The sequence below is a fragment of the Arachis ipaensis genome, chromosome B9 (genome assembly GCF_059453495.1).
Source record: "Arachis ipaensis isolate K30076 ecotype BB chromosome B9, ASM5945349v1, whole genome shotgun sequence".
NCBI classification, from domain to species: Eukaryota; Viridiplantae; Streptophyta; class Magnoliopsida; order Fabales; family Fabaceae; genus Arachis; species Arachis ipaensis.
In genome coordinates this window covers 149,858,899-149,886,054 of record NC_142444.1, presented here as the reverse complement: position 1 = coordinate 149,886,054, position 27,156 = coordinate 149,858,899, and the positions used below count along the sequence as shown (strand labels likewise).

General features: G+C 31.1%; 2 protein-coding genes and 1 pseudogene across 5 annotated transcripts; all 3 read right to left on the bottom strand.

Moving 5' to 3' along the window:
- Nucleotides 1-1,046: 1,046 nt before the first annotated feature.
- Nucleotides 1,047-1,860, bottom strand: LOC107616360 (putative long-chain-alcohol O-fatty-acyltransferase 5; annotated as a pseudogene).
- A 13,576-nt stretch (nucleotides 1,861-15,436) lies between these two features.
- LOC148546772 (gibberellin-regulated protein 2-like) lies at nucleotides 15,437-15,923 on the bottom strand. Of its 3 annotated transcripts, none has more exons than XM_088500141.1 (3): nucleotides 15,861-15,923; nucleotides 15,702-15,768; nucleotides 15,437-15,618 (listed from the first exon to the last, which is right to left on the bottom strand). In XM_088500141.1, exons 1-3 carry the CDS (start codon nucleotides 15,921-15,923, stop codon nucleotides 15,437-15,439), a joined length of 312 nt encoding a protein of 103 aa, XP_088356267.1. The 3 variants fall into 3 exon arrangements, with proteins under 3 accessions (XP_088356267.1, XP_088356269.1, XP_088356268.1); XM_088500143.1 differs by having other exon boundaries at nucleotides 15,437-15,639; nucleotides 15,741-15,768; XM_088500142.1 differs by having other exon boundaries at nucleotides 15,702-15,762.
- Nucleotides 15,924-23,746: 7,823 nt separating this feature from the next.
- Nucleotides 23,747-24,248, bottom strand: LOC110267268 (gibberellin-regulated protein 2-like). Of its 2 annotated transcripts, none has more exons than XM_021112450.2 (3): nucleotides 24,186-24,248; nucleotides 24,027-24,093; nucleotides 23,747-23,928 (listed from the first exon to the last, which is right to left on the bottom strand). In XM_021112450.2, the coding sequence occupies exons 1-3, from the start codon at nucleotides 24,246-24,248 to the stop codon at nucleotides 23,747-23,749; spliced, it is 312 nt and encodes a 103-aa protein (XP_020968109.2). The 2 variants fall into 2 exon arrangements, with proteins under 2 accessions (XP_020968109.2, XP_088356061.1); XM_088499935.1 differs by having other exon boundaries at nucleotides 24,027-24,087.
- Between the last annotated feature and the right edge of the window lie 2,908 nt (nucleotides 24,249-27,156).

Sequence of the window (27,156 nt, the reverse complement as noted above, 5' to 3'; positions counted from 1 at the left end):
TTATTTATTGATATATATAATTTGTAGTATATTTATTAATTTAAATCGTTTTATATTTCTCATTTATACCATAGCAAAGAATTTTTCATAACATTTGGACCATTTCATCCGGTAACAAAACATGTTTATTAATTTTTTTTAAATAATTATTAAATAGTTTTATTTAATTTTATTTACAAATTAATTTTTCATTTATTATTTAATTTAAAATTTATTTTTTATTTTATAAATTATTATTTTATTGTCATGTATCTTATTTTTAGAATTCTATCTTAATTTTTTTAATTTTATTTTGATTTAGATATTCTAATTTTATCTTTTTCAATATTAAAATTAATAATTGGTGCATAATCTATGGTTAATTTGTATTTCAATAATCTAATTCTATAATTGTAATCGTTCATCATTTTTGTTCATTGCTTTATTATCCATCTTGTTGATTTTCAATTTGTTCATCATTTATCGAAATTTTCAATTGCAGAAATCGCAATCTGCAGAAATCTAACCGATTTCTTTATTATGGTAATCGATTGATTCGTTCGGTTAGAAAATAATTGATTGTTTTTATTTGAAAATCGATTGATTAGCGAATATTTTTTAATCTAATCGATTCTCGATTGTTTTAAGAAAATAATTGATTTCATGAGTTATTCAATTGATTGGTTGAAAAAAAAATTATATATCCTCAGAAATTTTTTATTATATAAACAACAACCAATTATTTGAGAAGATTTATTTAAACCTTCGTTTCATTTTGTATGAGTTTTATTTGTTTTAGTGTTATATGATCTAGTTTATTGAATAATTTTTTGAGTAAAAGACAAATAGGTTCCTAATCTTTTAAAACGCGGATATTTTTGTCCTTCAAGATTGGAAAATACATTTTGATTCCTCACCATGTAAATTTCGTGACAATTAAGTCCTTTCATGGAATTGGTGCTCGAAACGGTAACTGAGATTGCTGAGGTAGAGGGGGTAGAGAGTGATGTGTCCGTTACCGTTGCTGAAGTGGATGGAGAACAAATTGTTGGAGAATAAATTGGTCTTTAATGGCCAAAACAACACCGTATACATCCCCCACTTTCATGCCCATCATCCCAGACCTCTTCTTCTTCTTCTTCCATGGCACTTTCATCGCACCCTTTCTTCCTCTCTCGTCTCACACACTTCTCACTCCACAACCCTTTCATCCCCATGGTTCTTGCCAGTGCAGCAAAAGTAGCTAACAAAAGCTCTAACATGAAGTAAATATGGAAACAGTACATGCCAAAAATGACTTTTGGATGGATCTGATCACTGTAATCATACAGTTTCACCAAAGAAGCCAAAAGAATAGCCTTTATTGCATATGGTAAAAGTGGCGTGTGACTTTTGCTGGGGTTGGTAGGAGATGTCTTTTCTTTGCTCTGGTTATTGGCTTTTGGTGTTTCTGAAGATGGATTGGTCACAAAATGTGAATTTTTGGAATATTTTGATGGATTTGGAGGTGGTGGGCTTTTGCCATCTTGAGAGGTTTTGGATCTGATGTGTGGTTGATTCTGTTGGATCTTGATAGGAAGGGAAGCAGAAGCTACAAAACGTCCTAAAGAAGTTGATGGATCAGAGAACAAGGAACCTTTATTGAAGGCAAAGAGAATGAGTTTGAAGGTTCCAAGCCATGCAAAGAAGAATCCAGTGTTGCCTCTCAAGTGCACACTTGAGAAGTTGAAAGGGATGAAGAGGAAGAAACATATGATAGGAGCTAAAAAAGAGAAGTCTTCTTGTTCCTGCAAAAATTGATCTACCAATCCAATAACAATAGCATAAAGATATCACAACTGAAATGTTCACCTTGATGACCATGATAATATCACCCTCCATAACCGCTTAAGAATCTAATTCGTGAGAACAATCCTTAAAGATTGGTTAAGACTCGACAATTAATGAGACTTTGGAATTATACCTCAAAATCAAAGGTGGACTTTGAGAAAGCCAATAGTGGCATGGAAGAAAGGGTTGTGGAGTGAGAGGTGTGTGAGACGAGAGAGGGAGAAAGGGCGTGATGAAACTGCCATGGAAGAAGAAGAAGAAGAGGTCTGGGATGATGGGCATGAAACTGGGGGATGCATACAGCGTCGTTTTGGCCATTAAGGACCAATTTGTCCTCCAATAATTTGTTCTCCATCCACTTCAACAACCGTAACGGACACATCACTCTCCATCCCTCCACTTCAGCAATCTCCATTACCGTTTCGAGCACCAATTCTACGGAAGGACTTAATTGTCACGGAATTTACATGGTGAGGGATCGAAATGTATTTTTCAATCTTGAGGGACAAAAATGTCTGCATTTTAAAAGGTCAGGAACCTATTTGTCTTTTTTATTGGATAGTTTTAAGATGTCAGATATATTTATGAATACTGAGATGGATGACTAATACCAGGAGGACGATGACATTAACCAATAAGAAGAACTAGTAAGTGATCAAGATATGATGGATGAACAGTATGAATTCGAACAAAATTTGAAAGATAATTTTATCGAGGGGAGTATTTTTCTGAAACTAATCTGTCAATGAATATCCTTGAAGTTGCATATGCGGTTGACTCTGTGCAAGACATTACAATTTTAAAATTTTAAATTTCACTGAAATTTATGTGAAAGAAATTGGTAGATATCACTTTGCTACTTTGCAACTTGCATTTACTTTTTATCCGAAGTACTCAAAATCTAATGGTTTTAGTGCAAGGAAGAATAATAAAACTTTCATGAATAGTATTGGTGAGATTTACAAACAAAAGTTTGTATGTCATCGGCAAAAATTAGGTAGGAAAAGTATTAAAGGAGCCTAGATTGAAAACAAGAATTGAGTATGAAGCTCAAGTGAATGTTAAATTTATACCTGAAATTCGAGAGTGGCATATTTTTTATTTCTTTGATGAACACAACCATAATCTATTGGATACATAATTCAATTCTATGTTACCTGCTCATAAAAAAAATACCAGAGACAAATATTATGTAAATGATGAGCATGCTGAAGTCTGAGAATTGAGATTAACACTTTACAGATATTTGATCTTCTAATTAGTCAAGTAGTGAATATAAATTTATTGGCTATGGTCCTAAAAATATACTTGTGATTATGATGTCTATCTAATTCTCAGAACGCTTAAAAAAAATTTAACTATATTTTTTAAATATTGTTTAAATTTTATAACCAATATAGTAATTATAATCATAGCGACCAATGTAATAATTTTTTTCTATAAAGGTGTAATATAACTAAACGTTGGAGTAATTTTAGCACCAACACTTTATACATATTTTTTTTCTTGTGGTCCTGAACACTTTATACATGTTCAAAACATCAATCAAGATTCTATATTTCCAAACGTATAAATAGAATGTAAACAAATAAAAAAATTACAATAATTTTTTTAAATAAATTAATTATTATAAATAAAATATAATTGACAATACATAATATTTGTAAGACATATTTGTTAAAATAATAAATGAAAATAACATTACTTCATAATAAAAATGAGTTAAACTAATATATTGCATAAAACTAGAAAAAAATTCTAGGACAAAAAAAGCAGAAAACATCTATTGTAAAAGTCATCCATGAATAATCGAAGTAAAATAATTGGAGAAGTACACCCATCAAACAAATAAATACTCAATAACTAAAGTTTTTTATTATTTTAGATTACTAATATTATTTTTACATCTCATGATTTGTGTGCATATTTCAAAATTTATTGGCCGACACTATAATTTGTGATTTTTTCTAGTTGCAACAACTCCTGAGTAATTGCACAGCAATTATCATGTGAATATCATGATCCTCAAACTACAATTTATGAATAATATATTAGTATCACAAAATAGAGTATAAAAATTAGAGATTTATTTTAGGTGCTCACCTCATTGTTACTCTTTTGTTTAAACTCAAACATCATATATATCCACTTCATTATCCAAGTTGTAGAGTTCCAACTTGAACTACATTAAAATATAGAGGTAATGACCAAATCAGTACCCGAAAGATTCAAACGCTGACATTTTGGTACTTCACTATTGTTATTGACAAAATGGTCCTTAAAAGGTTTTAAAATTTGACAAGCGTACCCACGAGTTCACCGAAGCACATTTCCGGCAAGCACAGTGCTGATGTGGCCACCGTGTTTTGGTGACTTGGCAAACCACCCCCAAAGTTTCCTCCCTAACGCACACTCCCTCCCCTTCCCTCTCCCTCCTTGTCGCAGCCCTCATCCCCAACGCACACTTCTCCCAAATCACAGTCCCCGCCGCATCACAAGCCCCTCCCCAACGTACACTTTCTCTTCCTCCCTCAACACCACCATTCACAACAACAACAACTTTGACATCAACAGCAACAATAACCTCCACCACTCTCTCTCCACCACTCCCCCTTCCCCAACGCACACTTCCCTCTCCCTCCCTCAACACCACCATTCACAGCAACAACAACCTCAACATCAACAGAGTTGTCCCAAATCATAAATTATCCCAAATTTTTAGGTTAAATTATCATTCAAAAAGATTAATCACAATAAAACTCAGAAACAAATTTATATACAATAATCAAAATAAAATAAAATAAAATAAAACTTAATACAAACACCACCAAAGCAAGAATAGAAGAAGAACACCAGACACAGAGGGGGCAGGACACGATAGAGCCAAGATGGAACCCAGACAGAGGAGGCATGGCAACGACTGGGGGCTAGCAGCAAGCAAATACAAGCAGTGAAGGCGACAGCGGTGAAGGCGTGCAGACAACGCAATGCTACGAAGGAGACATTGGCGGATGCAGAAGACCCGACGACGAGATGGCGACAGTGCAGTGTCGATGGGGATTAGAATTCAAAGAGGCAAGGGAAGGGGATTAGGGTTTAGAAAGGGGATTTTGGACTGAGGAGGGGGGAAGTGCATTGGAGATGGGGAATTAGGGTTAGAGAGGGGAGGGAAGAATTAGGGTTGGGGAGGGGGGAGAATGCATTCAGGAAGGGGAAGGGGGGAGTGCGTTGGGGAGGGAGAAGGAGAAGGAGAAGAATTAGGGTTAGAGAGGGGGAGGGAAGGATTAGGGTTGGGGAGGGGGGAGAATGCATTCAGGAAGGGGAAAGGGGGAGTGCGTTGGGGAGGGGGAAAGAGAAGGAGAAGAATTAGGGTGGGGGGGAGGTATTTGCCATGTCATCAAAACACAGTGGCCATGTCAGCATTGTGCTTGCCGGAAATGTGCTCCGGTGAACTCGTGGACGCTTGTCAAATTTTAAAATCTTTTAAGGACTATTTTGTCAATAACAATAGTGAGGTACCAAAATGTCAGCGTTTGAATCTTTCGGGTACTAATTTGGTCATTACCTCTTAAAATATATCTTGTGTCTTTTGATTTTATAGTCATAAAACTGTTTATTATATACTTGAATGCTATCATCTTTATAAAAACTTGATTTGGTAATTTGCTCAAATGATTTTGTCTATTTTCAATTAAATAGTTAAAGATTAAAAACAAAATATTAGCAAATGCAATGGTAAAAAAAATATGTTGTTAGTCTTATTAGTGTATTAATAACATATTTACGATGAAAAAAATTTTCATCATCAAAATGAGTGTCTAAGTAATAGATTATGCGTTCGTCAATGAAAATTACCATCAGGTATCCATAGTCACCTTCTTAATGGAAACATATATCTAAACCATAAAATTTTGACATGAGTGTTATGCATGTTGCTAAGGAAAAACTATATATCCTAAATAGACAAAAAAAAACTTACAAACTTCAAATTAGCAATAAGTTGCATAAATTTATAAGAGAAAGTATGGGGGAGCTAATAGTTTTAGTGTACAATGTGTACAATGGGTTTAAAAATGAAGGTATTTTAAAAATTAAAAATTAGATTTTTAATTAATTATTTAAATTCAGATTTTGAAATTTAAAAAATTAGGATTAGTAGTTAAATTCATTCACATTACATATAGTCCCTACACCCAAACTCTAGTAGAGCCGTCACCCTCCATCTGCTACCTACACTCATTCTGTGCCTCATAGTCCCCTCTCTCCTCATAGTCGGCGGCAACCATCCGGTGACCAGGTAACCCAAACCTCAGCATGGCCGTCCCCATCCCGAAGCAGCTTCATCCCCTTCCGGAGCAGCTCTGTGCCGCCTCCTCTGCTGTTGGAGCCTCACCGCGAATATAACCCCTTCCATCCCCTCACGTAACCGTGCCATCGACGCTGTCACAGACTCCAGCCTATGTCGCCACGAGTTCCCGCATATACCACCAAAAGCTCAACGACGCCGCTGTTCATAGCAATAAAAATCCATAGATCTACGGACAAACAATCACTACCTGTTGATAATGGCATCAACGATGACTTGGATAGGGTTTTGGTCAGTAAGCAAGTGAATGATTTTCATGGCGTGTTTGATGATCCTAACAGCCATAAGCTTCTTACTGTTGTTTCTTCCATGCATCATGAGGGAGTTAGTGAGCCTCTCAACAATCAGGCACTGTGCCTTCCTGAAACGCTTCACCGAGTACCTACCAGCGGTGTGGGGAATGTACGTCGCATGCTTCGACGGCATCACGCATGCTTGAAGATAATATCAAATCAAACACTCAATTGCTTATTTTTTATTCTCACTCGTGTCTCCTCATCTGTTCAAACTTTTTTTTCTATTTTTTGTTTTTTCAGTTTTATGGTTACATCAAATCATAAGAATATGTGTCAAATTATGCATTTTTCTTTTTTTTAATAAAAATTAAATTGTTGGATGATCATAGTTATTTTTTCTGTTTATTCTTCTTCTTCTTCTTCTATTTTAATGGTTAATTTAGGATGGTCATTTTAGTATGTATGTGGATGGTTATTTTAATTTTTATGTAGATGATTATTTTGATTGGATTGGGTTTAGTTATATATAATTAAAATATGTTAGATGTTTAATTCATTAGGTATGCAGATGATTATTTTTATCCTTAAATAGATGGTTATTTTTACTAAGAGAGAGTGGCGTGTGGCAAGTCAAGTAGCAATAGTGAAATGGGATGATTATTGATGAAGGTGGGGTGGCCGCCGATTGAGAAAGAAAAGAGTATTGGACTAAAATATTTTACTAAATTAGGATTTCAGATGATGGATTTTTAAAAATTTGAAATTTAGGGAATTTTAAATTTGAAATTTGATGTGAAATAATTGAATGAGAGTTTTTGAATTTATTATTTATCTCTATTGGACTAAATAACCAATTTATTGTACATATTGTCAAGATTCTTCATTGGCTCCCTAATGAGATTCAACTTATAAACATACGGCTACATCTTCTTGTTTAAATCTACTTCGCTAATATATCTGCCTACAAACATCAATGAATTCATAGAACTGTTAGTATATAATAAAATATAGTACTTTATTAGCATTACATTTACAACTTATAATGAGTAAAATTATTTGGTTAAGTGTTATAGAGCATACCACAAATTTTAATAGAAGTTGCTATATTGTCTTAAAACTTATATTAGATTGCTCATCAATGCACTTTAATGCCACTAATAATTCAAGAATCTGAAACATAATCTAAATATAGTAATAGATTGTCCAAAAAATCAATTACAAGTTAATTAATACATGACTTGTTTACCTTATCAGTAATGGGACTGCCAAGCAATCTCAGTAATGGGTCTTGCACGAAATCAATGGCATACACAGCTTCAAAGATATTTTCTGACGGATCAGTTTTAGAAAAATACTCTCCTTAGTAAAATCATCTCCCAAATCTTGTTTGGATTCATACTGTTCATCCATCTATCATATCTTGATTACATACTAGTTCTTCTTGTTGGTTAATTTCATCGTCCACCTGATACTACTCAATACTTATCCATATAAGTATTCATAAATATATCTGACATCTTAAAACTGTCCAATAAAAAAATTATTCAGTATACTAGATCATATAACACTAAAAAAAAAATAAAACGAAGCTTTAAATAAATCTTTTTAAATAATTGGTTGTTGTTTGTATAACAAAAAAATTTTGAGTGTATATAATAATTTTCTTCAACCAATCAATGGGATAATTTAATCAATCAATTTTTTTCTCAACCAATCAATTGAATAACTCATGAAATCAATTGTTTTCTTAAAACAAACAATTGATTTAAAGAAAACACATATTTCTCCACTGATCAATCGATTGTTTTTAAAAAAAACACGTAATTCTTTACTGATCAATGGATTATTTTAGCAAAACAATTGATTATTTTCTGATCGACGTAAGATGAAAAAGGATTTTCATGAACCAATCGATTTAATAAAACTATAAAAAATAAGAAAAGAAAAGGTGGAAAAATTTTATTATTATGTTATTGTTGTTTCATATGTGAGAACAATGCTACTTATTTATACTAATTACTAAACTAATTTTAAAATAAGGTAAAACAACTAGAATCTCTAGATGATTCTGTTAGAGAAAGATAAGCATAATGATGCGTGAGCTTCTTCTCTATTTTTTCCTAGTGAATTTGCACTTGAATTGCTAAAGTTTGATCAAGATTTAACATATTTTAGCCACTATGGACGCTTCTTTGAGTTGTGTACAATTCTGTTTATTTCAGGTAGCGTTATGGACTAATTTGATAGAGTTGGAGTCAAGGACGGGCAAAGGAAAACTTGCTGCCACCTTCACGTCGAACTTGGAATTTCCAAGTTCAGCGTGGGCATAAAAAGTTCCAAGAATCAACGCTGACACCTCCACTTGGAAATTTCCAAGTTCAGCGTGGGCATAAAAAGTTCCAAGAATCAACGCTGCCTCCTCCACGCCGAACTTGAAGTTCTTCAAGTTTGGCGCCAACTCAAGGCCTCCAAAGAAAAATCGCACTACCATCTTCACGCCGAACTTGAGTTTTCTCAAGTTCGGCGTCAACTCAAGGAAAGCAAGGGGAGTTACGCGCATCAATCCACGCTAAACTTGGATTTTTCCAAGTTCGGCGTCAACTCTTCTAACTCAAGTGATCCCCAATTCATTCCAAAGGCTGCACTAATTGATTAAATTAATTTTGATTTAAAATTTTATTAGTTTTAGAATTAGGAAAAGATATTATTTTAGTTTTAGGAAATATATTCTACATTTATTAGGATTAGATATAAAAAGAAAAAGAATCAGCCCTTCGGGTTTTATCTCTTCTCCTCTACCTCATTCCGCACTTTACATTTTACCTTAATCCTAGTTTTTCTCTCTGAACCATAAGAAACTAAACCTCCACTATTAAGGTTAGGAGCTTTGTCTATTGTATGGATTGATACTATTATTTTTCTATTTTAATTCATGTACTGATTTATATTCCTAGAATTATTTTCGTTCTTTATCTTATGAATTTGGGTGGAACAGAAGTATAACCCTTGTTCTAATTGAGTTCTTGTATAACTTGGAAAATCTCTTTACTTGAACAACAGCTTGAAAACATATTCTCCTAAATCACTAATTATCTGGACTTAATGGGATACGTGACATATAATCCTCTTATATTTGGGTAGTCAGGGTTTTTTGTGGCATATAAACTAGAATTAAACTTCACCCTCTAATTAGAATTAAGTGACCAAGGAATTAACGGTTGATGAATGTTAGAGGAGACTAAAAAGGTTTAAGGAATTAGAGTTTAGTCACATATAGTTTGCCATGAATTAAATCTTGCATGATTGAAATAGTTAGTAAGAAAAGTCAATCTGAAAAATAGATATCTCTGAAGCCTTAACTGTTTCTCCATATAGATTTTACAACTTGTTTACTGCTTGTTTTTCTGATATTTAATTTTGAGTTTACTATTAATGCTTTTGAACCTTCAAACACCACTAATAATAATAGCAGAGGCAGAGGCGGAGCTTATGACACAGACCTCTGTATACCACTGGTCAATTGAAGGTGAGATAACAGTAATATGTTTAACCTTAATACTTTGGCCCTTCTATACTTCCCATGTATGTATATTCTCAGTCAATGTACTTGTAGCTTGTTTGAAAGTTATTGACTAGCATGTTTTTTGGGATAGAATTAGACGCCTAGTATCTAGTTGGTATAATTAATACTGATAACATTGCTGCAAATGTTAGTGTGCCATTTGAGTATCTATCTAGATTCTTAGTTAGTGTGCCATTAATACTGTAATGCAATTCATGAAAAAAGAAAGCACCTTCATCACTCACTCAACAAAATCTCTTCTAACCAAGAGATTTGTTCAAGCCAAAAGAAAATTGACTAATTTATTGATTCATTATATCATAATAATAAAATTGTATAAAGCAAGCAAGTTACTGACCACTAATTAAGGAAAGTTACAAAGACAGTAAATTTATAGGAATCCCTAGCTTAAGGTAAAAGGGGAGGTTGGGTGAGATGATGTTATATATAAAGGTACACAGCAGCCAGCTCTTTTAACTAATTAAGAGCATATATTAACAATTATCAATATATATAATATTATATAGTTGAGGGTAAAGTTACATGGTTAATAGTAGCTTTGTTTACTTTTTACTTCTCTCTCTATTTTGACAGTTAAGGGATGATTTAATGACAATACTTATTGCTAGTCATGAGACAACAGCTACAGTCTTTACTTGGGCAACTTTCCTTCTATCTCAAGAGTGTTAATCTCAAAGTTGATATAATTGCTTGTTCTTGAAAGACTATTCTAGATCTCTGGTTATCGTAGCTTCTCTTCAGATTCTTCTCTTTGGCCAATACCATCTTACTAATTATTGAACTCACTGCAGAACCCGAATAAAATGAGGAAGGCTCAAGTAGAGGTAGATTCAGTGCTGGGTACAGGAACACCAACTTACAAATCACTTAAAAAACTGCAGTAAGTGCTCATTTCATGTCAGATTTTTACTTGCTTCCACCTGTTTGATAGACAATATTTTATTAGGAAATACAAGGTATATAAATTTATCACAAACGGTCAATAATCTTATTTTCTAGGAAAAAAGGGAAAGGAAGAGAGGGGGAGTCGCCATGTGAAGATGAAAAACAGGCTCAAGTACCTTGCGGATCAGAAGGCTGAAGGGATTAACCCATACCCGCACAAGTTCTCTGTGACCATGTCAATTAGTCAATACATTAACAAATATGAATCATTGGAATGCTGTTTTCGTAGTCAATACATTGAAAAATATGCTTGGTTTGTAATCTAATTATTTACATCTTTTAGGCCGTCAATATGGCTATTTTTGCAGAAGGGGCCAAAGCAGAAGAAGCTAGAAATGCTAGAGCTAATATAGTTGGTTGCAAAAAACTTATTGAGGAGATTGCTAGTAATAAACTGATCTCTCTCCCTCTCTCTCTCTCTTTTGTGTGTGTGTGTGTAATGTTCATCATATGAATTGGTATTATAGCTTTTTTCGTTTTTTCCCTTAAGATTCAGATTTTCATAGTTTTTTTTGTGCTTATGTTATTCATATCTAATAGAATTTGTATTTGTATCAATTACTACAGGTGGTAATAATAAATTTAAAGTTGACAAGTGCTTCTCAACTCCTGGAATGGCACCTCATCTTGGAAAGGTATTTTGAATTTGTCATCTGAATGATTGGTTGGTTTTTCTTCTTTTTCAAATTTCAGTCCTTTTAAATTTTGGAATTTGAAAAGTGAGGTAAGCATGAGATTTGATATGATTGCATTGAACATGAACAGGTATTGTTGTTTGGAGTAATGGCTATAGAGATTAAAAGAAAGGCTCCTCATTGTAATAGAAAATTTTAAATACTCTTGTTTTAGCTTTAACAGCTATTACAACAGTTAGTGTAATCATTAGGACTTGTTAACTGCATTGTTAGTTTGTCATTACTTCTGAATGACAAGAAGTAATTATTCAGGATCTATTTATAAGTCTGTATTTTATCATGTTATTTTTAATATTTTGTAGTTGTAATTAATGTGATTGAAAAATGATGGTAGTATACTATATTTTGTTTTAAAGTATTTTTTTATTTTAATTTTCTTCTAATTTTTAATGTCTTGCTTAAATATTTCTTTTTAATAATAAATGATTAGTAGTGTAATAATAATGTATATTAATTTTTAAAAATTCTGTTGACAGGTTTGAAACCTCCACAGAATAGCTATTTTTTTAAAATGAAAAAAAGTCTTTTTGTGGGGGTTTCAAACCATCACAAACATTGACCAAGAACTGCCCCTAAAGTCTAATATAAAACCCCCATTAAACACACACAAAACCTCCACAAAAGACCTCGTGGCACCTCAAATTTTAGGGGTTTTAGAAACCCCCACAAACCATTTGGTTGGGGGGGGGTTGTAAACCTCCACAAATAAGAGAAAAAACTGGCACAAATAAACAAAAACCTTGTAGTGACAGTTTACTTGAATCCTAGTTTTTCTCTCTGAACCATGAGCAACTAAACCTCTACTGTTAAGGTTAGGAGCTCCGTCTATTGTATGGATTGATACTTCTATTTTAATTCATGTACTGATTTATATTCCAAGAATTGTTTTTGTTCTTTATCTTATGAATTTGGGTGGAACGAAAGTATGACCCTTGTTCTAATTGAGTTCTTGTATAACTTGGAAAAGCTCTTTACTTGAACAACAGTTTGAAAATATATTCTCCTAAATCACTAATTATCTGGACTTAACGGGATACGTGACATATAATCCTCTTATATTTGGGTAATTAATTAGGGTTTTTGTGGCATATAAACTAGAATTGAACTTCACCCTCTAATTGGAATTAAGTGACCAAGGAATTGGCGGTTGATGAATGTTAGAGGAGACTAAAATGGTCTAAGGAATTAGGGTTTAGTCACATATAGTTTGCCATGAATTAAATCTTGCATGATTGAAATAGTTAGTAAGAAAAGTTAATCCGAAAAATATATATCTCTGAAGCCTTAACTATTTCTCCATATAGATTTCACAACTTGTTTACTGCTTGCTTTTCTGATATTCTAAGTTTACTGTTAATGCTTTTGAACCTTCAAACACCATTTTCTGTTTGTCTGACTAAGAAAATCACTTGACAATTGTTGCTTGATCCATCAATTCTCGTGGGATCAACCCTCACTCACCTGAGGTATTACTTGGTACGACCCGGTGCACTTGCCGGTTAGTTTGTGGACTTTAAATTCCGCACCAAGTTTTTGGCGCCGTTGCCGGAGATTGACTGTGATTGACAACTACTGGTTGTTTGATCTCTTAGATTAGGCGTTTTTGCTTTAATTTCATTTAACTTATTTCTTTAAATTTAAAAAAAATATTTTGATTTATTTTATTTAAATTTTTTTCTCTTAATTTCTGAAATTATATTTGGTGTCCCCTTAGTTGTTTTTATTCATCCTAGTTATTTTACTCATCGAATTTGAATTTTATACTCTTTTTGCTTATTAGTTATTTTACTTTACGATTATCATAACAAAGAAATTGATAATCAACGAGATGGATAAAAGCGATGAACAAAAACGATGAACAAATTGATAATCAAGGAGATTTGATGGACGATTAGAATTATAAAATTGGGTAATTAAAATACAAATTGATAATAGGTTACGCATCAATTATTAATTTTAGTATTGGAAAAGATAAGATTAGAGTATCTAAATTAAAATAAAATTGAGAAAAAAATTAAGATAAAATTCTAAAGATAAGATAGATGAATAATAAAATAATAATTTATAAAATAAAAAATAAATTTTAAATTAAATAATAGATGAAAGATTAATTTGTAAATAAAATTAAAATAAGAACTATTTAGCAATTATTAGAAAGAGTTAAAAAATATATTTTGTTATTGGACCATTTAATGATTCAAACGTTTTGAGACCATCGAATCCTTTATCAATTGACTTGATTTTTAAAAGCTTGGCTTGTAGCTTATTATAGACTTTTTTTTAAGTATTAAATTAGCTTTTATTTAAGTATTAAATTGGCCAGTTATTCAGATTGGCTTGACTTGAAGTTTGTTAAAAGGTCTAACAATTTTTTTTACGAAAAAAAAATATTTAAAAATATTATTTAAAAAACCCTTTTTAATAAAAATATTTATATATAATGTCATATTTAATTTTTATAAAAAAATTTAAATTTTTAAAATATTTAAAATATACAAAAGTATTTATAATAAAATATAATAAAATTAAAATATCTCATAATTTTGTTAATAAAAAAATTATTTATATATTTAATTATGTTTTAACTTTTAACAGGTTTAGACAGGTCTAACAGGCCAATAAAACTAATTAGTAAGGCTAAACCTAGTCTATTAATATATTAAGGCTTTTACAAAAATATGAGTTTGTGCCTATCTTATAACAGACACCAATCAAATACATGCTAGATTGTAAGCTTCTAACAAACCGCCTGACCTATTTTCATCCCTACTTATTGAGCTATGATTCTCCCATAGACACCAAACATCAAATACACATATTTAGAAAATACGAAATCGAAATACTCAATTTTTCATGGGTACTAACAACTTATAACCAACTTTTTCAACTTGAAAGACATGGCTTTAATATTTATCTGTGTTAATTATGGCAAAAAGCAACACATATATGCAAGCTGTCAAGAAATTAATCCAAATGAAATAGCAACAAGAAATTAATATGTGATCAAGAATGTTCCTGACACAAAGCCAAGCATGGACAAGAATGGTCAGATAATTGCAAGTAATTAACCTCCAAGTTCTTAAATTCTCCTATATATATAGTTAAGTTTTAAATGACAGGATTGAACTTTATATATGTAATTGAAAATGTGATTACAGTCGTAGTTTAAAGCAATGCAACACGACAATACAAGAAAAAACAATACCTGAATACTCTGAGTTGTGATGTTCTGATGGATCAGAAAGAATTATAAAAGTAATAGGTGGTGGTTATTGTGCTGATCAATTAGATAGTTCTGCGTCACTACTATTCATAAGAAGCAAAGACTCATGATGAAAGTTGGTATTCTGCTATTATAGAAGTGGGGTTTTAACGACAAAAGAAGAAAGCAAATTACAAAACAAGGGGGAGAATAATTACGATTATCATTATCAAAAAAGAAGCTTGGCTTCTCATCTCATTACATGGATCCTTCAGGCTTCAATTGTCCCCGTAACCATTCCTCACTCTCATTAATTTTATGATAAAAATCACAAGTCTAAGGTATTTGTTTTTATGATGAATGCAATCACATTATGCGGATCAATCAACATAAAATAAAACTGTAACTTGGGACCAATGTCCTCCTCAATTTCTCACCATATTCTCATACATTTACTTGCCCTGTCATGATTAAGACGATTAACCCACTTAATTTTTCATCAGATCTTAAGAGTAAACTCTGCATTATATTATTGTCTTGATAGCTGCATGCTTGCACTTGCACATGGAAGAATATTGAACTCATGAATGATGATTCACATTAAGGGCACTTCAGTTTTCCTCCATGGGTGGTGAGAGAGGCGTAACAAGGACAGGCGTTTTGGTTGCCAGCGGTGCCAGGTGGCACGCAATTACACCTCTGGCAGCACGTCTTGCATGCCCTCATGCATATTTTTGGCCTTCCTGCCTTACTGCATCTGTACCCACATTTTCCACCACAATCTGCACCAATCATATAATTCACTCTTAATCACTTTTCATACATAGCCATGCATTCATGACACAAGTTTTGCTTAATTACTTACCTATATGTTGGTGAGCTGCTGCCATGTCCTGATTTTCACCATGAATCTCCAACCCATGGATCTCCAACTGATCACACGATGAAAATCAATTCATGTAATGAACAACATAGTGTGAAAGTTAAAGAAATTAAAATTAAAATTGGAACTTAATTAATTCACCTCTTGTATAAAGATCAAGCAGATAATGAACAACACCAGTGTGGTAGTTCTGGTGGATGCCATTGCTTGCCTACTTAGCTTTCTTAGATGACAAGAAAGACAAAGAAGATTAGAGGGAGGTGACACGCAAAATTGCGGGATGAAAAAAGATCGAATCCATGATGAGTTATTTATATGGAGAAGAAGGGTGATTTATTTTAGGATATATGGTTAGCAACATCGTTCAAACAAAGAGCCCTATTCATATGCATCATGTTGTGTTTGTGTGTCTACTCTGAAACTTTTTTAACTGTGATTTTTTTTTTGGTGACATTTTTTTAACTGTGATTGAAATCATTGAGAAGAAGGAGTCAAATATTTGTGAAAACTAATGCTTTCAGATCCTGTTACAGCTGTTTAAAATTTAATAACAAAATAAATGTACGGATATCTCATTTACACCGAGCGTGTAAACAAAATATGTATAGTGCGGCAGCTCTAATGTATTACATGTGCAAACATAATAGGTGCAACCTAAAATATGTTTTATCTTATTTATACCGTAAACTAAATATGTTCAAACTTTATATATGTAATGTAATTTAAATTGATAAATATACTACAAATCACATAAATCGGTAAATAAAATAATTAAAACTTATTTAAAAAATTATACTGTTTTTTAGTTTTCTTAAAATAATAATTTTATATTATAAATAAAATTTATTATTTTTAATTAATATTTGACTAATTTTAAATTTTAAATATTAAAGTATAAATTTTAAATCATAAATTTTAATAAAATATATATTAAAATATAAAATACATATTAAAATTAATTAAATTGCTACACATTCAAATATTTTTTTATTTAAGTTTATTTAAGTAGGTCCAACACCAATAAAAATCATTCTCATTAAAAGAGCGTCATTACTTGCGATTTTTCTTCTTTTTCTTTTTTCAAATACACGTGTTGCATACGTCCTCTTCTTCTTCATGTATACCTCCTCCTCCCCCTTCTTTTTTCAAAAATACACGGATGCATACCTCCTCCTCTTCCTTTTTGGTTATCGTCATCACCAACAACACCAATATTTTGCTAATGGATTATTTTTTCAATCGAATTGAATGAATGCAATTGCTGAATTGAATTGAATTGAATGGACGCAGGTGTTCCGAATTGAATTGAATTAAATTAAATTGAATTGATCATTGTTGTCAAACTCTTGAGTTAACTCGTAAACTCATACGAGTTTACGAGTTTAGATATGGAATCGAGTTGACTCAAACATAGACTCTATCCTGAGTAAACTCGACTAGACTCGGCTAGACTCGGTCAAACTCGGACAAACTCGTGAGTTTAGGACCGAGTTAGCGAGTTTATGTTTTTCTTTATTTTTGCTCAAAAAAGCGTCATTTTGAAACCAAAAAAATACTTTTTTTTATTAGGGTTACGATACCACTCCCAAAGAATGAGAAAAAACTCACTCACAACTCACTCATCTGTGTCGTTTCTCTCAAGTCTCACTTTTTCCATATTCTGCCGCAGTCGCTGTTCCCCATCGAGCTGCCGCTGTTTGCCTGCATCTGCTACCTCTGCTCTGATTTGCGCCATTGTCTTTGTGAATTTTACCTATGTTGCCTTCTGCTTTATATTTCTTCACATCTCCACTATCTACAACTCCATCGTGCTATCACCGTTTACGAGTTCGACTACTTCTCCTACAGTCCTATCTCTACTCTAGTTTGCGCCGTCGTGAAATCCACGACTCTTTGTCACCGTCGTGAAATCCATGAATCTTTGTCGTCGTCGTTTCGTGCTGCTGCTACACCCTCACCACCGCTGCCTGCTGCACCCTTGTCTTCGATCTGCTGTTGCTGGGACTTTGTCCCTTCTTTTCTTCTATATCCTCTATTTTTTGTATGCATTTTGCCCTTTTTTTGAGCCTTTGCTTCTTGATTTAGTTTTTTTCTGCTTTTTAAATTTTGTTGCTTCTAATTTTAGCCTATTGCTTATCGTTTATGTTAGATGGCCAGATGGTTCATCCATTCATGGCTGATTAGTAATTAATTATTTTGATTAGAGTTAATTTGATTATTTGATATTGTTCAATGTTCAATTAAAGATTTAGTATTACAGATTTAGAATTTTTAATTTTGTGTGTTCTATGTTTGTATTTGTGTAAGAATAATTATAGAGGATTTGAATGTGTATTTTAAAATATTTGTTATAATGTATGCTACTATTTTAATTTATTATGTTCTTTAAGATTGATATTATTAATTTTGAAGGGTTAGAATTGAGTATATATATATATATATATATATATATATATATATATAAACTTCATAACAGGTGAACTCGTACGAATCTACGAGTTAACTCGCAAGTCGAGTCTAGGTCAGCGCCACGAGTTTACTTAGATTCGCGAGTTTGACAACCTTGGAATTGATAATCTCTAAATTGTAGACACAAGTGTTTTGAATTTGATTTTATATAATGGATAATATTCCGTTCATTTAGTATTATACAATTGTTTCACCCTAATAACGTGTTCAGTTCATTATGCAGAAAGCTGTTTTGAATTTGATTTTATATAATGGATAATGTTCCGTTCATTTAGTACTATACAATTGTTTCACCTTAATAACGTGTTCGGTTCATTATGCAAAAAGCTGTTCTGAATTTGATTTTATAAAATGGATAATGTTCGTTCATTTATTACTATACAATTGTTTCACCTTATTAATAACATGTTCGGTTCATTATGAATTAAATTGAATTGAATTGAAGTAGGTATTTTAAATTGAATTGAATTAAATTGAATTGATAATCTCTAAATTGTAGATACAGGTGTTTTGAATTTGATTTTATATAATGGATAATATTTCGTTCATTTGGTATAGTATTATACAATTGTTTCACCTTAATAACATGTTCAGTTCATTATGCAGAAAATTGTTTTGAATTTGATTTTACATAATAGATAATATTTCGTTCATTTAGTACTATACAATTGTTTCACATTAATAACATGTTCGGTTCATTATGAATTGAATTGAATGGACACAAGTATTCTGAATTGAATTAATTAAATTGATAATCTCTAAGAGGAGGAGAAGAAAGAGAAAGAAAAGAAGAAGAAAAGAAGAAAAACATCCGTATGCAAATTTGGAAGAAGGAGAAGAAGAAGGAGGAAAAGAAGAAGGGAAAGAAGAAGAACTTGCGCAAATTTAAAAGAAGAAGAAGAAATACGAGAATGAGGAGAAAGAGAAAGAAACGGAGAAAGAGCGCATGATTTGAAAAGTTGTTACAATAATTTGGATGAACTTGGATAAGGATTTTGCTTAAATGTAAAGTTTTTTTCTAAAATTAATTTACACCATATTTTTAGTTTAATAATTTTTTTAGTCTAGCATTTTTAGATACCAGAATGTGTTTGAAAAAATTTTTTAAGAGAAAAGAATTCTAATTTTATTAAAAAAAAATTCAATTCTATTTTTAGTTGAAATCCATAATTTGAAAGGATACATAATTTTGATAGAATTTAATTCTTATTGATTTTAATTTTAATTTTTACTAATTTATCTTAATTAAAAATATTGAATACTTTTGTAAAGATGTTTTGGATTTTTTAAAACTATAACTAGGGGTGGCAAAACGGGTCGAGCCCGTCGGGCCGATTCGCTAAATCCGCTAAAAAAGGCAGGTCGGGCTAGGATTTGGAGCCCGCCAAATTAAAAAAATCCGCCAAATCCGCACCGCCAAATTGGCGGGGCGGGGCGGGACGGTCCACCGGGTTGAAGATTTTTATTTTTCTTTTTTTTTATTAAATAAAAGAGTGATTACTATTATAAAATTAATAATTATAGAATTTTTAAACATTTTTTTTTCATTTTTTGTTTTTATTCTTCTTTTAGTTATTAACTTTATTTATTTTATTTTACAATTTCGTATATATGCTCAAATTATGTGACTTATTTTTTAAAATAAAGATGATTCTATTGACAAATATTATTTTGAACAATTTTATTGAAGTTAAAAATTTTTTAAAAAAATAGTAAAAAAATTATATTATAATTTGACTATTTTTTATTTGTATTTAATTTTTTAATTATTATTTTTTGGTTAATTTTAACGAATTTTATTTAAAAAAAAAAAAGAGTCAAGCGGGCTAACCCGCCAACCCGCCAATCCGCCATAAAGCGGGACAGACTAGTATTTTAAACCTATTTTAGTTGGCGGAACAGGCCTAAGCGGAGCGGAGCGGGAGAGAGCCGACCCGCTTTGCCATCCCTAACTATAACTATGAGAATGGAATTAAAAATGAGACCAAAAGTGATCTAATTGATAAATAGAATAAATGTGAGAATTCTCATTAGAATTGTAATTATTAATTTTTGTTTGTTCCGAAACATGAAAAAAACTCTATTCTTGAACATTGTTAACTAATTGCGAATCAAAAACAATAATTTCTGTTGGTCTTTCCTAATATTTTTTTATTATAAATTATAGTATGATGATTGTATAGTCTATCTTTTATACTTGTTGTAATCCAAAAAAGATGGACATACATATAAGTTACAAGCTCGACTTAAGACTTCTCATTTCGTGGATGACGCATGCATCTAAAATGATAATAAAATTTATTTTAGAAGGGTTTCCTGTGAATTGTCTCTGTATATTTTAGTAATACTTTTATATGATGCGTATTTAAAGAATTAAAATATTTTTTATATTTATATTAATAAAAAACCCAGATGAAGGGGCACATAGTATTTGAAAATTAACAGAACATACACTAAAGATAAATAAAGACAATAGAAAGTACCATTAAGGACCGAAAAGAAAAGAGAAGAAGCTAGCACTTATTGTTCTCAGTTGTTAGAAAAGGTTTGTTTTAGCATTCTTGGCTAATTCTCCCGTTTTGATGAAAAAGAGTGATGAGTAATGGAAAGAAACAGAAAAGAATGGAATGGTCCCATTATTTTGGGATTGAGCATTTAATAAGTGTACAAGAGTAATTAAAAATAAGATAAAAGTCACAAGTCTATGGAATGGAATGGTCCAATGAATGTCTGTAAAGTGAACTGCGATACAAGCATTTTTGAAAATGAGCAATTAGCTGGTTTTGGATGTATTATTAGAGATAACATGGGAATTTGGATAAAAGGTTGTTCTGCCAGTATACTTCTTTTTAGTGTTCTCTGTTGTGAACTTCATGCTATTTGGAGAGGGCTTGTTATGGCTTGGGATTGCGAGTGCAAAGAGGTCATATGTGAAACTGATAATCTTGATGCGTTTTTTCTTATTTCGCGAGGCACAACCAGCATGATTAGGAATGACTCTGATCTGCTTGACAAAATCAAAGAGATGCTCCAACGCAATTGGACAGCTACTTTAGTGTTCATCCAGCGAACAGCAAACAGAGCGGCTGATTTAATGGCTAAGACTGCTGTTTTAAACAAGCAGGTGTATTTTTTGGTGACTGAACATAACACAAAGAAAAAAGACCTAAGAAAAAGAGTAGTACTCCTCTCTAATAATAATGTCTAAATTATTAGGAGGCAGTAACCACTCTAGATACACCTGCTTGTTTAAAACAGCAGTCTTAGCCATTAAATCAGCCGCTCTGTTTGCTGTTCACTGGATGAGCACTAAAGTAGCTGTCCAATTGCGCTGGAGCATCTCTTTGATTTTGTCAAGCAGATCAGAGTCATTCCTAATCATGCTGGTTGTGCCTCGCGAAACAAGAAGAAACGCATCAAGATTATCAGTTTCACATATGACCTCTTTGCACTCGCAATCCCAAGCCATAACAAGCCCTCTCCAAATAGCATGAAGCTCACAACAGAGAACACTAGAAAGAGGTATACTGGCAGAACAACCTTTTATCCAAATTCCCATGCTGTCTCTAATAATACATCCAAAGCCAGCTAATTGCTCATTTTCAAAAACGCTTGCATCGCAGTTCACTTTACAGACATTCATTGGAGGTGGTTCCCAGTTATATTTCAAAGAAGAAGGAATAATATGCTTTTGGTTGATAACAACATTAGAGAAATCTCGAACAGCATATTTAACTAAGTGAACAATTTTCTCCTTACTCTATGGATCATCTTGGTGGAAGATGTCATTGTTTCTATCCCTCCAAATCCACCAAAAGGCCGCTGCAAAGAGAAACTCATTTTTGTTGAGGTTAGAACGAATCCAAGATACAAAATCCAAATTAGAGTCCTCAGCGGTCATTCCCAAATTTAAACAAGCAGGTGTATCTAGAGTGGTTACTGCCTCCTAATAATTTAGACATTATTATTAGAGAGGAGTACTACTCTTTTTCTTAGGTCTTTTTTCTTTGTGTTATGTTCAGTCACCAAAAATTTGTATTTATTTAGGAAAAGTATATGGAACCAAGAGGTTATCAGCCAAAAACTAAATAAAACCACATTATTTTATATTAATAATTAATTAATTTTAAATTTTTTAAATTCAAAATTTAAAAAATTTAAAAGATTAAGTAGACCTAATTAAAACCTATAAAAACGTTCCTCTTTTCTCTCACATTAACCTACCCACCTCCAACAATCACACACACAGACTCCTTTCTCTCACCGTCAGGTCCTCTCCGCCTCCCCACCGCGATCCACTCCTTTTCTATCAGCGAGTCGCTGGAACCAACTCGGTGTCTGCCAGCCTCCGCACTCTCCATCATCGCCGCCACAACCTGCTTGTAACCAAAGAAGAATCTCTTCATCGCCGCCTCTATTCCCCTGCATCGCTTGCAACACCTCCACTGCACTCTCCTTCTCTTCCGCATAAACTCTCATCGCGGCCTCCACTATCCCCGGCCCTCCCTTTGGATCAACCGCCACCTCCAATATCTCCGGCACCATCCTCTTCATCTCCCTACACAACTTCGTCACCTCCACTAGCTCCTTCGACCAGGACTCCACAATCTGGTGCGTCACGCGGAGATTCAAGTTCTCGAAGTTACCCACGTGATCACGATGTTGTTCTCTGCGTTTTGGGATATTAGGTGCCGTTTTGATGATTAAAGAAACTGCAAACTACGATCTTAGTCAAAAAGAGTCTTTGAACAATTACAGAAATATAAAAAAAACATTCATTTAATATGAAAAAAATATCCTAATACTTAACAAAAGAAATATCCAGTTATATTTTAGCAAAAATAATTAAATATCTATAAAATTAAAAAAAAATTATGAAATTCTTAAAGAAATAGAGACATTCACATTTCTAGTACAAAAAAATTCAAAAAATATATAAAAGAACATTCATTTAGTATGAAAAAAAAATATTCTAATACTTAGCAGAAGAAACATCCATATATATTAACTCGTAGAGATTTTAATTTCACCCAAAAGTATTTAGTTGGTTTTTGGCTAATACCCTTTTGGTTCCCTAGCATTGCTCTTGTATTTATGATGAATGCAATCACACTATGCGGATCAATTAACATAAAATAAAGGAAAAATAATTTAGGGGCAGCAACTTTATTAAATTCTAGCCAGCATGTAACTAGCAAAAGAAAAAGTGAATAATCTCATACTATTGAATGAAATTTCACACTATTAATGACTATTTAATTGTTACAAATAACAAAAATTACTTGCTCTTAGCACTCCTCTGAAATAAAACCGTAACTTGGGACCAATGTCCTCCTCAATTTCTCACCATATTCTCATACATTTACTTGCCCTGTGATGATTAACACGATTAACCCACTTAATTTTTCATCAGATCTTAAGAATAATCCACGAGCTATGTGCTTAACTAGTCTTATTTGTTTTTCCCTCCGTAAACTTTGCATTATATTATTGTCTTGATAGCTGCATGCTTGCACTTGCACATGGAAGAATATTGAACTCATGAATGATGATTCACATTAAGGGCACTTCAGTTTTCCTCCATGGGTGGTGAGAGAGGCGTAACAAGCACAGGCGTTTTGGTTGCCGGCGGTGCCAGGTGGCACGCAATTACACCTCTGGCAGCACGTCTTGCATGCCCTCATGCATATTTTTGGCCTTCCTGCCTTACTACATCTGTACCCGCACTTTCCACCACAATCTGCACCAATCATATTACTAATTAATCATTAATTCACTCTTAATCACTTTTCATACATAGCCATGCATTCATGACACAAGTTTTGCTTAATTACTTACCTATATGTTGGTGAGCTGCTGCCATGTCCTGATTTTCACCATGGATCTCCAACCCATGGATCTCCAACTGATCACAAGATGAAAATCAATTCATGTAATGAACAACATAGTGTGAAAGTTAAAGAAATTAAAATTAAAATTGGAACTTAATTAATTCACCTCTTGTATAAAGATCAAGCAGATAATGAACAACACCAGTGTGGTAGTTCTGGTGGATGCCATTGCTTGCCTACTTAGCTTTCTTAGGTGGCAAGAAAGAGAAAGAAGATTAGAGAGATAGGTGACACAGACAATTGTGGGATGAGAAAAGATTGAATCCATGATGAGTTATTTATATGGAAAAGAAGGGTGATTTATTTTAGGATATATGGTTAGCAACATCGTTCAAACAAAGAGCCCTATTCATATGCATCATGTTGTGTTTGTGTGTCTACTTTGAAACTTTTCCAACTGTGATGGAAATCATTGAAAAGAAGGAGTCAAATATTTGTGAAGACTAATGATTTCAGTTCTGTTATAGATGTTTGAAATTTGTCGTACTTTATGCTGTTCATAATAAATTTATACATATCTTATTTATACTATAAACAAATTGAATTCAAAGTTTGTCGTACTTTATGCTGTTCGTAATAAATTTTTACATATCTTATTTATACTATAAACAAATTGAATTCAAAGTGTGGAAATAAGATATGTGTAGTGCGTCAATTTTTATGTATTATTTGTGCAAACATAATACGTATATTAGAAAACGTGTTTTATATCATTTACACGATAAAAGTGATAAGCTTAAACTCAACAAGATATAAAGCGATATAAATTAGTAAATATACTATAAAATACATAGATTGATAAATAAAATAAATTAAAATTTATTGAGAAAATTTTATTCTCCTATCTTGAGAGATGCTAAGATGACACTTCGCTCTCCTCTATTTATAAAATGTACATTTGACTTTCTTATAATTTTTAAAAAATCTTTTCTTTAATCCATTTTAAATTTTGTGTATTAACTAATGTTAACTTTATCCATTTCAAAAAAAAATATTTTTTACAAAAATATCCTTTAGCAAAAATTTTATTTTTTTGTCATTAAATTTTGTTTACAAAAATATCTTTTAAAAAAATCTTACCACGGTTAATATGTATAACAATTAATATATTGATATCGAAAAATAAACTTACCAATATTTTTTTATTTAATGTTAAAATAATATATATTGATATCGAAAAATTAATAGTAAAATATAAAAATAATTGTTAATAAAAATTTTGATAAAATAACAATTTAATAATTAAAAAATTATTGAAAGATATCTTAAAAAAATAATTTAATTATTAATTTTTTAAAAAATATTTTGATAAAAATATAATTTAATTAATAAAAAATATTTTATTAAAGGATATTTTGGTAAGTAAAATTTAGTGACAAAAGATTTTTTTACTAAAGAGTATTTTTGTAAAAAATAATTTATTTTTTCTTGAAAAATGAATAAAATTAACATTAGTTTTAACACAAAAAATTTAAAATAGATTATGTGCTGGTTTGGCCACCGTTATTATGAAAAAAGATATTTTTTATTTTTTAGCGTGTTTGGCATATTTCTAGTAGTAAAAGTAAAAGTACTAGAAAAATAAAAAAAAAACATCTTTTTTGAGAAGCTGTAATTTACATCTTTTTTTTTTAAAAGATATTTTTCCTTAAAAAAAGATTTTTTTTATGTTATAAATAAACAAAAAATACTTTTATACTGTTATATCCAAACATAATTGATAAATAAAAAGATCTTTTTACATGAAATACCCAAACATAAAATTACTTTTACTTTTTCATAAGATGTTTTAAAAAAAATAACTCAAAAAAAGATCTTTTTTTAAAAGCTCACCCAAATAACTCCTAAAGAGGAGATTTTTTTTTAAGTGATAAGGAAAAAAAATGTATATTTTATAAATAGAAGTAAAGAAAGTATCATTGTAGCATCTCTTGAAAGAAGGAAAGAAAATTTTCTCAAACTTATTTAAAAAATCACATTGTTCCATAGTTTTCTTAAAATAACAATTTTATATTATCAATAAAATTTATTATTTTTAATTAATATTTGACTAATTTTAAATTATAAATACTAAATTATAAATTTTAAATTATAAATTTTAATAATATAAAAATAAAAATTTTAAAAAAATATATTAAAATATAAAATACAATTTACAACATATTTTTAGTCTAGTAATTTCTTTAGTGTAGCATTTTTAGCTATTAGAATGTGTTTGAAAAGGTTTTTTTAAGAAAAAAGAATTCTAATTTTATTAAGAAAAAAATTCAATTCTATTTTTAATTCAAATCCATAATTTGAAATTATACATAATTTTGATAGAATTTAATTCTTATTAATTTTATTTTTACTAATTTATCTTTATTAAAAAGAATTGAATACTTTTGTAATAATATTTTGGATTTTTTTTATTTTTAAAACTATAACTATGAGAATGAAATTGAAAATTAGACCGAAAATGATCTAATTTATAAATAGAGTAAATGTGAGAATTAGAATTCCCATTGGAATTGCAATTATTTATTTTTGTTTGCTCTGAAACATGAAAAGAAAATTCAATTCTTGAATATTGATAGCTAATTGCAGATCAAAAACAATAATTTTAACTGATTTTTTAGTATAAATTATACTCTAATGATGGTACAATCTATCTTTTATATATACTCGCCGTAATTCGAAAAAAAATGGACAAACATGTAATTTTTTTCAATTGTTCAAGTTACAACACTCATTTAGTGGATGATGCATGCATCTAAAATAATAATAAAATTTAGGTGTTTGTTACGGTACAATGATAAATTTATATGTACCGATATATTTAAAATATAGACAAGTAATAATAAGGTACGTGGAATTTATTTTCCACATCAGCATTTAATTTTTTTTTAAATATATATTATATCACCACTTTTATTAATATACCCTTTTAATTAAATAAAAATAAAAAAAAATACTTTTTTATTTAATTTTATAAAAAATCTTAAACCTCTTTACTTTATTTGATTAGACAAAAATACCCTTTTAAATTAATCAAATTTTAGAATTCAATTAATCATAATTTTATAGTTTCAAATAAT

Coding starts and splice junctions, on each gene's coding strand:
- LOC148546772 (XM_088500141.1), bottom strand. CDS start 15,923: ATGGCATCCACCAGAACTACCACACTGGTGTTGTTCATTATCTGCTTG. Junction 15,769..15,860: donor GCTTGATCTTTATACAAGAG/GTGAATTAATTA, acceptor TCGTGTGATCAG/TTGGAGATCCATGGGTTGGA. Junction 15,619..15,701: donor AGCAGCTCACCAACATATAG/GTAAGTAATTAA, acceptor TGATTGGTGCAG/ATTGTGGTGGAAAATGTGGG.
- LOC110267268 (XM_021112450.2), bottom strand. CDS start 24,248: ATGGCATCCACCAGAACTACCACACTGGTGTTGTTCATTATCTGCTTG. Junction 24,094..24,185: donor GCTTGATCTTTATACAAGAG/GTGAATTAATTA, acceptor TCTTGTGATCAG/TTGGAGATCCATGGGTTGGA. Junction 23,929..24,026: donor AGCAGCTCACCAACATATAG/GTAAGTAATTAA, acceptor TGATTGGTGCAG/ATTGTGGTGGAAAGTGCGGG.